The 12513-nt window shown below is 36.0% G+C and overlaps 1 protein-coding gene across 1 annotated transcript; it reads right to left on the bottom strand.

Moving 5' to 3' along the window:
• Positions 1-486: 486 nt before the first annotated feature.
• parvaa (parvin, alpha a) lies at positions 487-12133 on the bottom strand. The gene is made up of 13 exons (XM_081356455.1): positions 11840-12133; positions 9120-9209; positions 8949-9019; positions 8756-8858; positions 8472-8612; positions 7570-7685; positions 6085-6143; positions 5057-5076; positions 4455-4516; positions 4310-4378; positions 3073-3174; positions 2603-2675; positions 487-1329 (listed from the first exon to the last, which is right to left on the bottom strand). Exons 1-13 carry the CDS (start codon positions 11973-11975, stop codon positions 1253-1255), a joined length of 1119 nt encoding a protein of 372 aa, XP_081212581.1. The 5' UTR covers positions 11976-12133; the 3' UTR covers positions 487-1252.
• Between the last annotated feature and the right edge of the window lie 380 nt (positions 12134-12513).

Here is a 12513-nt window from a genome sequence, read left to right as displayed (position 1 = left end):
AAAATCCATCCAAGATTAGAGTGTATTTCTCCTGTTTAAACCAACAGTATTCGTTCAGACGTCTCAAAACAGATATTCTGTATTAGACTGTGGAATATATTTGTTATATTTATTGGTTGTTATACAGCACAAGCGCTCAAGCACTGTAGCATATGGAGTCTGCCAAGATCAAATTAGACCGTCATTTCGATTTGCAGCCATTTTGAAAGAATCCAATAAGAATGTTAAAGCGATTTTTCAAGCACAGGTTCCCCATGTGGACGTGGATGGTTTTGAATGGAAGTAAATTACCCCCAAACAGCCTTCCACTTAAACAAGGACAAAGAGGGCCCATGTCTGCCGGTCATCCCTGCGGTATTTTGAACGGCGTAAGCATCTGTTCCAGTGAGTGAAGTGAACAGTCTATCAGTGACAAGACGGCTTAAAGTACAGCACTCAAGAATGCAGCCGTGGAATGGAAAGATAAAATCTGACAATCACAATGGGCAAGATGATTCATCCATGTTTAATGTAGATTTTGTAACATTTTCAAGTGCCGATAAAACATGAACATTGAGTTTTACAAATGATGCTACTGGAATGATATCAACCAAAACAAGGTATATTTTCTTGCAGCTTCCACCAAAAGTTGCGCTAACACTAATTAAATCCGTTTTTCATTCATTTTCCCCAATAACGATCCAAGACACCATGTTTTAAGACGTAAGAAAATAAATAAATTGAAGTCTGATACAAATTTATGCGGCAACGTTTTTTTTTTTTTTTGATGCAGACAGATTTAAAAACATTAGCAAATAAATCACGACTAAGCATGACAAATTAAGATATGAAGTGAAACAGACACTCATTACGACAAACAATTATTTGGCCAGACACTTGATAATATAAGCAAATACTGTGACTTAAGAGAATATAGTGTTTTATGTGATATAATGTAGTGCAAGCTGGATATTTTATGAATGAATACACTTTAAACAGATTAAACAGCTTTTACATTTCCACAAATAAAAGCCGAAGTTATGCTAGACTTCAATGCATCATCTGAGGAATGGAATGCTTTCATTAAAAAAAATCATTAGTATGCATAGTGTTTTTTTTTCTTTAGTGTTTTTACATCCATCAAGATGACATCTAGACACAATTATTAGCCGTATAGGGGTATTATACAATACTCCAAAATAATTAACAGCATATTTTGTTTGTCAGCCTCATAAAAAACTCGTTATCCCATAAACGCGTTACCCGTTTCGACTCATTCCACGTGTCTGTACTTGGTGAAAAGGTTGTAAAGAACTCGAAGTGTTGATTTTAGGTCACAATTCACAATATCTGGAACAAAACAGAGGAACAAAAAAAAATGACTCATTTTGACATTTGAGAGCAAAAGCTTTTATACAGTTACAATTCTGTCTCACTCTGAAGAACTCCTTGAGCAGCTAAAACACATTCAGTGCATAGTTTCTTCAGGTCCAGTTCTTGTTTGAATTGATTTAAAGCATGAAGTGGATTTACGCAATGTTAAATAATGTACCTGACTCTTCAAGGACTCTGACTGGCATTATATGAACACTAACAAACCTAGACACACATTTAACTTAAAATCATTCAAAAGACTACTTTCATACACTATAAATTAATAGAAGTATATAGAGAGAGCTGTTTAATTGTGATATTTGTGTAGTATTTATAATAGTATGTGTATAATAGTACTTTTGAAAACGGGTTTATATATTATATACGATATAACGATAACAGTGTCGTTTTCATATATATATATATATATATATATATATATATATATATATATATATATATATATATATATATATATATATATATATATATATATATATATATATGAAAACGACACCGTTATCGTCTCCATGTACAAAAATGCGAATTTGTGAAAATGGTGACGCCATGCGCATGTGTATTACGTGTTCAGTCTATAAATTTTCTTTACAAAGTGACATCGCCAACTACTGGCCTAGCGGCATAATACAGCAGCGTTTTTAATCGTTTTTGCGGATCCGTGTGAACAGGATTGTTTTGAAAACATTGTCGTCATTACGCAAAAAAACGCAAAGGAAACCGTTTATGTTTTTAGTACATTGTTGTCGTGTAAACATACCCTGACTATTGGTAAGGGAGGGAAATAGTACTATTCTTAACTGAATGAAAATGACTAAGTAACTAAATATTATTAAGCGTAGGAAAAGTTCTAACTAACTATTCTTAAGGAAAGAAAAGTGCTTATTAACTGAAGGAACTAACTAAATTTTTAAAAATAATTTTGATAAAAAAAATTATAATATTAATAGTCAAAAACTGCGAATTATGTATAAGATATACTGCAAACAAAAATATAGATATGAATAAAATTTAATTTACAGCACAACCCAATAAACGCCTGTTTTTAAATGTAATTTAAATATTTTTCAATTATCTCTGAAACTTCCACATGCGACGCATTTAAGAAATGAACTTTCAGGTTAAAAGAGCAACGTTTGAGAATTGGCGAAACATCAGTAGCAGAGTACAGCCCTGACAAGACAAATCTTTTTACAATGATAGGATTTGCAGAAAACAAAGGCATAATTACCCTCAGGCCTGGGTTTGGGCCTCTCCAGGCCACCGTCCTGCATCAGCTCGAAGGAGAAAGACACATTATGAACCTGCAGATAAAAAAAGAAACGACCATATTTTGACACCTTGAAGAAGTACAAAATGGGGTATGCATTTAAAAAAAAAAAAAAGTGATTTCCCAAAACTGGACAGTAGAAGGACCAAAAGCAGTTATCTCTGAAATCCACACATAAGCACTGGATATTAGAAGGGAGCCACACATCACACCACTTATCCGTTTCCTGTGCAGAGGCAGATTACAGATGCATCCTGGTGCAACATGCCCATTTGGCACGGGCTGGGCATTCTGGATGTGACCCAGGTGAGCAGCCTGTACTCTGGGCTGACTGTCAACACCACCCCCTCTCGATGACACTCAACACAGCACACCAGGATGGCCTTCCACACTGAAGCACGTTAACCCACCCATGTACTCGGAATTTATACCTTTTGGTCAAAATTCTCAGGGGTCAGGAAGAAGTTGTAGAGGGGGACGAAGTATCCTTCTAGAAGTCCCATCAGCAGGACCAGATACACACCATCTGCAAACTACAAACACGCCTCAGTCAGAACAACTCAATCCAGGCATACACGCCCAAATCGCAAATTCTGCTTTAAGAAATAATACATTCAGCAAGGATGCATTAAAGGGATAGTTCACCCAAAAATGAAAATTTGGTCATTACTTACACTCATGTTCCATGTTCCAAACCTGTATGAGTTTCTTTCTTCTGTTGAACACAAAAGATACTTTAAAGAATGTTGGTAACCAGACAGTTGACGGGACTCTGTGTTCCTACTATGGAAGTCAATGGCTACCGTCAACTGTTTGATTACCAACATCTTCTTTTGTGTTTAACAGAAGGGAGAAACTCAAAGGTTTGGAACAACATGAGGGCGAACTACAGTGACTTGTGAATAAATTTCTATTCATCAAAGAATCCTGAATAAAGATCACGGTTTCCAAATAAATATGAAGCAGCACAACTGTTTTCAACATTGATAATAATAAGAAATGTTTCTTGAGCAGCAAATCAACATATTAGAATGATTTCTGAAGGATCATGTGACACTGAAGACTGGAGTAATGATGCTGAAAATTCAGCTTTGCATCACAGGAATAAATTAAATTATAAAATATATGAAAATAAAATATATTTTTTTACTGTTCTAACTGTCTTTTTGATTAAACAAATGCAGCCTTGGTGAGAATAACAGACTTCTTTTTTTTTTTTTTTTAATCTCACTGACCGCCAAACATAGCAATCCGTTGATTAATATTTGGCAACCGTAAACAGCCTACATATAAGCTAATGAACTACTTTATTTAGTGAAGTATATTTCTGACACAAAACCATCATATGAGTTCAGAAAACTTGAAATATAAAGTACAAATTGAATGAGCTACTTTAAATTCTATTTTCATGGAGCTTTTGTGTCTGTTTTGAAGATTGAAAGCTTCAGTTCCCATAATAGTTTCATGTAAAAGATCGACTGGAACAGCCAAATGGACTGTGGCATGTGACATGAAGAGGGATTAATGATGACAGATCTGTAATTTCATTACATTTATTGAACAAATACCCTTTTATCATGTTGTTGCTGCTACCATTTTATAAAATCACTGTAACGGATGATTTCTCATGGCTTAGCGCTTTAATTTACCACAGTCACAGGATGTTACCTGTGTATCCAGTTCAGCAACCTCCAAGTTCAGTTTATTCAGGTGTTTGTTGACGAAGGTGATTAGAGTCTGTGGAAAACAGATGCATATGTGGTCAGGCTTGTCTTAGGATGTCGATTCGGCTAATACTTGTGCTCTTTCATACCTTCTTCACGACATTCAGCTTGTCAGGAGCATGATCAAACAAGGTATCAAAAGCATCACGCTCTACATGGAAGAATACAGCCATGTATTAGAAAACAACTGAAACATTTACACAATCATTCAAAAGTTTTGGGGTTGGTAAGATTTTCATTTTTCTCTTATAAGCTCACCAAGGCTGCATTTATCTATCAAAAATTACAATCACAACATTACAATTTAAAAATAACTTAACTATTTGACTATATTATAAGCTGAATTTTCAGCATCATTACTCCAGTCTTCAGTGTCACATGATCCTTCAGAAATCATTCTAATAGGCTGATTTGCTGCTCAATAAACATTTCTTATAATTCACAATTTGAAAACAGTTGTGCTGCTTAACATTTTTGTGGAAACCAGGATACTTTTTTTCAAGTTCAAAAGAACAGAATTTATATGAAAAATCTTTTAAAACATAAATGTTTTTACAGTCAACTATTGATCAATTTAATCCATCCTTGCTGAATAAAAGTATATATATATTTTTTTAAATCTTACCGACTCCAAACTTTTGAATAGTAGTGTATATAACATCTAAATGATATAAATTGTAATAATACTTACCATGCCTGCCAGATAATGCCCTATGAACAAAGAACACATCTATTAAATTATGATAATTATATAATTATGAACATGCAGTTAGAAAAACATCACATGATAATTCCAGCAATATATATAGATATAGATATATAGATATATTTAATATAGGAAACATAGCAGTCTTTGGCCGATATTAGAGGAGTTTTTTTTATATTGCATATTTAAATGTTCATGCTCATTTCCTCTTTGCTATCATTTAATGCTCGATTAAAGTTAATCTTTAAAAACACAGATTTAATTACATAGTTTAATGAAATCTTTAGCAAATCTCAAAATGAATATCCAATTTTAGCATTTTTTTTTATTTATTTAGACAAATGGCATAGAATTTTAATATCGACCATTTGGTCATAACAGAAAAAAAAAATTGGCTTATCGGTATCGGCAAGAATTTTAATATCAGTGCATTATTGCATGTTATGCATTTCATTCATCTCTTGTACAGCATGGGAGGTCATTTATCTTTCGTAATGCTACAGTCACTGAAATCCAGAAAAAAAAAGAAAAAAAGTCAGCTGCTATTTGGGCGTGTGGAAGGGTGATCAAATTGATCAGGCAAGTCTGGGACTGCCCTGGACAGGGCTTTCTCCCCATGAGGCCCCCTCCTCTCGCTCTCTAATCACTCCTGCCAGCCATCAGCCTGGGCAGCAGCAGCTACTGTGTGTGTGATAACAGCCTCAGGAAGTATTCCACAAACACACACACGTGCAAAAACACACACTTATCTTCCCAGCTGCCAGGTGCCTGCTGGACTGCTCTACAGTCAGCTGTGAACATGTGTGTGTGTGTGTTTCCACACAAAGGGTGACAAAACAGCGCTATAGGCTAACCCAGACGCCATCTTGTAATCAGTGATCTACTGCACAATGATTGAAACATATGAAAGGAATCATTACAAAAGATGGAAAAGATCATTAAACCCTGATATTGGCCCATTTATGAACACATGACTATGACATTTGGAAATTAGGGATGCAGCATTGACGTACTCGGTGTTGCCAGTGATCTCCTCCATAACCTGACGGGATTGGAGAATGCCCTCTCGTTTCTAAAGGAAAAGTAAAAGGGAACAGATTGGATATCACCAAGAGTCAGAATTCTCTAGAAGACTTAAGAAACCACCATCGTTTGATATCAAAATATCTGTAATGGGAAAACAACGAGTTCCTCTAGTCAGGCACAACGGGAGAATTACAGGATGATTAAATTTGAGACCACTTATTTTAATATAATCCATTCTCCTACATGAACTGTAAAATTATGCAAATAAAAAAAAAATTGGAAAGAGCTTAGGCATTCAGGATTCTCACTTCTTTTCCCATTAATTTCTATGATTTTCCCAGTTGTTTGTGATTTCTGTATATTGATTCTTAAGAATAATTTTCTAAAAAAATTGTTTGATTTATATTTCAATTTTTAAGTGATTATACACACACACACATTTTTTTTGAGAAAGATTTAATCAATTAGTAGTTTAAATAGTTTAAATATGATATCAAATGTAACATTATCATAAAAATTATATTTACTTATGTACACGCATACATATACATACAAACACACACACACACACACACATATACATATATATATATATATATATATATACACACACACACATGTATTTGTATTTGTATATGTATAGTATCATATAGTATCATATACAGATGGTTGCAGTCCTCAAAGTTTCTAGTCAATGAAAACTTGGAAAAATCTGAGATTTCCAATATTTCCTGATATTTCCAAGTTTTCACTGACTATAGAAACTTTGAGGACTGCAACCATCTGTATTTGATTCAATATCAAAAGGAAGACAATACAGAGAGCAAAACAAATTAAAAAAATTAAAAATGACAGCATCAACATCAGTAAGCTAGCATTAGTTACTAAAGCTAATTAGCTTTATGTAACCCCTCTCACCCGGGTCCTTCACACCCCGCTCCGTGCGGGTCTCGAACCCGGGTCTCCGGCATGAGAGTCAGGCGCTCTAACAAGGAGGCTAAAGACTGCAGCCTCTAGCATCTGTCGCGAGAGCGCCTATTGAGATCAGAGGAGTGAGGTTTACTCGCACAGCAACTACTAGCTGGCCTCCGTTACATTTAGCTATTGGGGATAATTAACTAGAACTCCATATTTAATTCTGTATGCAATGATTGCAAGAAAATATTGACTATTATAATTTGTAACATTGAAGTAAAGCAAGAAAATATCAAAAGGAATCATGACAAAATACAGATGAAAGTAAAGCTAATTAGCTTTCATTTGCACTTTCTATTCTGACTCGCTTTCTTTCCTAAAATATATTGACAATAATTGGTATGTCAACATCAACAAATTTACCTATTATTTGATTTTGTGGAGATTTGTGAGAAGAATTTGTATGAAAAGTTAATCAGGGAGCGTTTTATACAACGCAAATAACAACAAAGATTTATTAGCAGTTAGCATCACAGTCTAAAACAGAGTCTACATACCTGGACCACAACCACCTGAATGGACACATGGTCAGGGAGGCGAATGGGCGCTCTGAAGTGCTGGGAAACCGCCACCAGCAGGTGAAGGATGGCCACAATGCTCTTAGCGTGAACCGCTAGCAAAAAACAAAACAAAACAAAAGAAAGTCACCATGAAATCAACTGATAATTCTTTTTTTTATTTTTTTTTATGAAAAATTGCATTGTTTAGTATAAATGATTTATCCGTGCACATCATTTTATAAAAATTTGTGTGCCCTCGTAATCTTTACTCAAAATTTCCCCTCCCTCTATTGACGCGTTTACAGGTGCGAAGGTGGAGCAACCTGTCACTCAGATGACATCACAGCATTAGAAAATGGGCAAAATTAAGTCCTGCCCAACATTTTTAGTACATTTTAGTAATTTCACTCAGATACCCATAAGAATAGGGAAGAAAAGACTATCGCAACTTCCATTTCATGCCGACTTTAAATCTTAACATTCCTTGAATGTATTAAAACCAGTATTGGCACTTAGATCTGTGAATTGTTACTTAAGGACACAGGATTGATGTTCTCCTCCATTTAATACGAAAATCAATAGCGCATAAATCTTTCTGCCTCATAAAATGAACTGCAATCTCTTTAGTGTCTCTTCCACATAAGTAGAGTGATTGAAATCCTCTTAAAAACACTGTTGCATCACCTTAAGTGTTTCCCAAGCCTTTGAAACTCAAAGCTATGAGAAACACCCATCAATAGCATTTTAAACAGACCTTACTTTGTTGTAAAGTCATTTTGTGCAACACAGCATGTCTAAGTGGACACTTTAAGCCAGGTCCATATTTAACATCACATAACGCTTGTCTTGTCTTATTTAGGATCATTTGAACAAATCATGATGAAGCTCTAGGGACCTACAGTCGACGTTCCACTTGATGCTCCTGGTGGAGACCTTCAGCGCGTCATTGATTCTCTCCAGAACCGTCTGCAGCTTCTGCTTCTGGGCAATCTCAGATTGGGTCACCTCTGCAACATTTAGCTTCTCACCTTCAAGCTTTTCTACAGGACAGAAACACAAGGCCAAATCAGAATAGGGATGTGGGGAAGATCTCAAGGAGTCTAGGTAGAACTTACTTGGTTAAGTCAAGTCAAATAAAACCAATCAGAAGAAGCCATATAGTGAAATAAACAGAGATTTGTACCAAAGAGCTTCTGGAGAACCTGTCCGTCATAAAGATCTTCAGCCAGGTCCTTCACAATGATCCTTTCCCCAACCAGAACATCATTGATCCAGTCGATAAGCACCTAATTTAGGCAAAATCATGGGTGTAGTTTGGAAAGACATATGGGAGAACAAATGATCACAGAATTGACATTTTGGCTTTAAACACAAACCTTCATGAGTTCCTGGAGTTTTCGGTCATTTTTCGAGTTTGGGTCCACCATAGTGCGGACTTCATTTTCCTCTGTGAGGGAAAGAGACAGACAGAAAGAGGGAGAGGAAGGTGTAAGGGCTTATTAACCTGAGAGAGCATCAATTGAACGATCAGGCTACGGGTTCAGTACCTAGCATGATGTCCTCAGGATGAAGCTCAAAAGGTGTGGGACTCATCGGGAGATTAATGGCGTTCATCCCCTCCTCCTGCAGCTCCGATACTATAGGAGACAGGACACATCGGGTGAGAGGTAACAAATTATTTCTGAATACAGTGGCCAAAAAAAAAAAAAAAAAAAGAGAAATGAAATCGAGTGTTTTATTCCTTGTGTTATTGCTGTTTTATAAGGTTTAAAAAGATTTCTATTTCAAATAAGTGTTGTTTTTTGAACTTTCGATTTTAAACATTTACAAACATTTTAAAGAATGCGTCTTCCAGATGTAAACGCACATCAAATTAGACGTCTCTGTGATGTAAGAGGAGACAAAAACACGGTTTGGAAAATGGATTCATGATGTACTCACTCATCATACATTTTGAACACAAAAAAGTTATAGATTGCAGCTTTAAATTAAAAATTATTGTTTGTGCTATAAATAATAATATTTAGCCACCAGAGACATCATGATAAGTTTTCAATAAGCAACTACCAAAAAATGACAAAAAAACACGTTAGCAAAAACCTGGCAACCGCCCACAACATTATCATCATGGCTCATTTTCAGAAGAAAATGTTTAAAAAATCCTATATTTCTTAGACTTCAGGAAAACATCGACATTCTCAGCATCCTCTGAGAAAAACCCGAGACTCCAGCTCTTCGCTCCAAAAGCAACCCAGCATGCATCACTGTCTACAGCGCTGATTATGGGGATGCGAACATCCTGTGCTGGATTCCAGAGGCCTCCCATGGAGGACGATATCCTATTAATCAACACCCTCTCGACCTCACGCACAGCTGCTCTCCTGCTGCTTCTTCTCGCTGACACGAGGGGTGCATCCAGTCCAACGGCACGACAAAGATGTCATGTAACTTGGATTATGGGGAGCGATGAGGTTAACATGGGTGACTGCCTGGGAGGATGTTTAACAATGAGCACCACAATTTCTTCAGAAATATTAGTCATTAACAAGAACTTCACCAGAAGATCTCTCTTTTATGGTGCTTTTTTTATTTTTGAAGCTGAAACATCATTATATGGAGAGAATTGCATAGGAACAGCATATAGGAGTGACATGAAAGGTGACTAAATAATGTTTTATTACATTTTATTTCACCAACCATTTAAGTTGTAGCAGTAATCCTGTGTAATTTATATTTTTAATTGCAACTAAAGCAATAAACATAAAATGCACTGCATTTTGTGAAATAGCCCTTTCAAAAATCAAATCCTACATCAATTACCCATCCGGATCACAGTTCTCGTCCTGTGCGTGGGCGAATACGAGACGGAGCAATAGGCAGTCAGAGAATCCGAAGGCTCAGCTGCGTTTTCCTCTCAAACGGCCTTGCAAGTGCTGATGGATGCCGTGCAATCATTACAGAAGTGCACTCAGGGAATCGTGCAAACCCAGAAGAAACACTTGAATGTAATGGGTAGCGGCACAGAGACTAATTTACTTACTGGATAAGAGGCCTACAACAAAACTAATATATTTTTATTTGTTAAGGATGTGGATCACCAGAAGTTGTCAGGATTATTATTGGGTTTTGCGGTCTAGTTTCGCAGCTGTTCTTGTCTCAAGGCTGAGATGACTGTTCTCATTCCTGTACAATAACAATCTCAAGCCTCGTCCAGACAGAATACCTTACATGGTTAGAACAACACTGCTAAAGCTGAGTGTTAGCTGAAGACAGAGCTTAAGAACACTTTATAATGTGCCAACGTGTGATTTTTAGACTATAAAAAGGCTGATTATTGCTACTCAAGACTGTCGTTTAGAGGTTTTCATCAGAACGATTCGATGACTCAGTCATTTTTAGGTGTGGGTAAATATTTTGAAAGGTTTTTTTATAATCATGCCTCCAAGGTGAATACTTTAAAGTGCTACTTGCCAAAATGGAGCATAAAAAATGACTAATACATTTCAGAATAACTAATCTTAAAATCTTAAATGGTCATGGATGTGACACATTTATGATATCAGTTTATGTTATTGAGCATAGTAGAGTGCAACACTGTCCACTCACTTTTTCAGTGGCCTTGGTTCAGGAAGTATTTTTCCAACAGGGGTTTTAAAAAAAGTCTTCATTAAAGGGTTAGAAGCCAAAACCCAAACCAATTACATCTACTAGGTGAATCACTAAAGGTGAATTACGAGGTGAATAATTCTACTTTCTAATAACTGCTATTTGCCTTTCTGAAATAACTTAATTTTCGCCACCAAATCAAATCAATTGACAATTTATCGGTTTTAGGACGGGCTAGACATGTTCAAAAGAGAAGGTTTTCGATTCAATGAGTCGATTCAACTGCGTTAGAGAAGCTCAAGGGCCGATTTAGTGAAATGATTCATTGAAAAGATCCGACTCAAAAGAGCGATTCGTCCGAACATCGCTAAAAAGCTGCACAAACCAGAGTGTAAACATTATATTTCTCGCTACTTTAAACACACCCCGTTGTCGTTTCTTTTGAGGTTTTTAAATTATAGCCTATACAAGAAACAGAGATGTTGACAGTGTCAACAAACGACTTCTGAAGTTAACTTATGCGACAACTTTTAGCCTATATTACTTTCAAGCAAAACGGTCATGACTAACGTTAGATCAGCTGTTCAGTATTTTAAACGCGCAAAACATCACTCCTGGCAAAATAGACTTTTTTTTTTTTTTTTTTTTTAGCTCAATCTACCTTCTTTCGCCTTTTTTCTCCTGGCCAGAGTCCCACCAAGTTTTCCCAGAAATGAGTCATCTTTCTTTCTGGAGGACGGAGACTTTGGAGTTGGAGACTTGGGAGAAGACGGAGATTTCTGCGGGGAAGAAGCCATCAGTAACAGTCAGGGGCAGAAAAGTGTAAATAATATGTGATTTCCCCCGCTGAGGGAGTGCGTAAAATCCCAGGAACAGGAACGGAAACGGAATTCCAGCTATTTGCCCAGCCTTCTAAAACGAGCTTCCCTTTTCCTTTGATCCCACCCTCTTTCCTGAGGGAGACTGTTCAGAAAGTTATTCGTAGTGACTCAGCTGCCATTATATCATACAAGACTGCAATGTTATTATTACAGACTTGAGCTATAAAGAGCCAAAATAATCCGTAAAAAATAAATCAAATCAAAAGTTAACATTTTATAGGCTATATATGCATATATTTAATATCTAATTGTATGAAACTAAAATAATTTTATTCAGGACTATTTATATTATAAAATTTTCTGAAAATAAGCATTTTGAAAATGAATATCTTTCCTGTTAATATTTTATAAAATACAGAAATTAAAATATTCTTACAAATATCTTTAGTGTTAGTTTCCAGTTTTTTTAGGGCCCGAGCACCGATGGTGAGAGGTCCCTATTGTTTCTGCTCCG

Source organism: Scardinius erythrophthalmus (genome assembly GCF_964197995.2).
Source record: "Scardinius erythrophthalmus genome assembly, chromosome: 24".
NCBI lineage: Eukaryota > Metazoa > Chordata > Actinopteri > Cypriniformes > Leuciscidae > Scardinius > Scardinius erythrophthalmus.
This window is presented reverse-complemented; position numbering and strand designations above follow the sequence as displayed.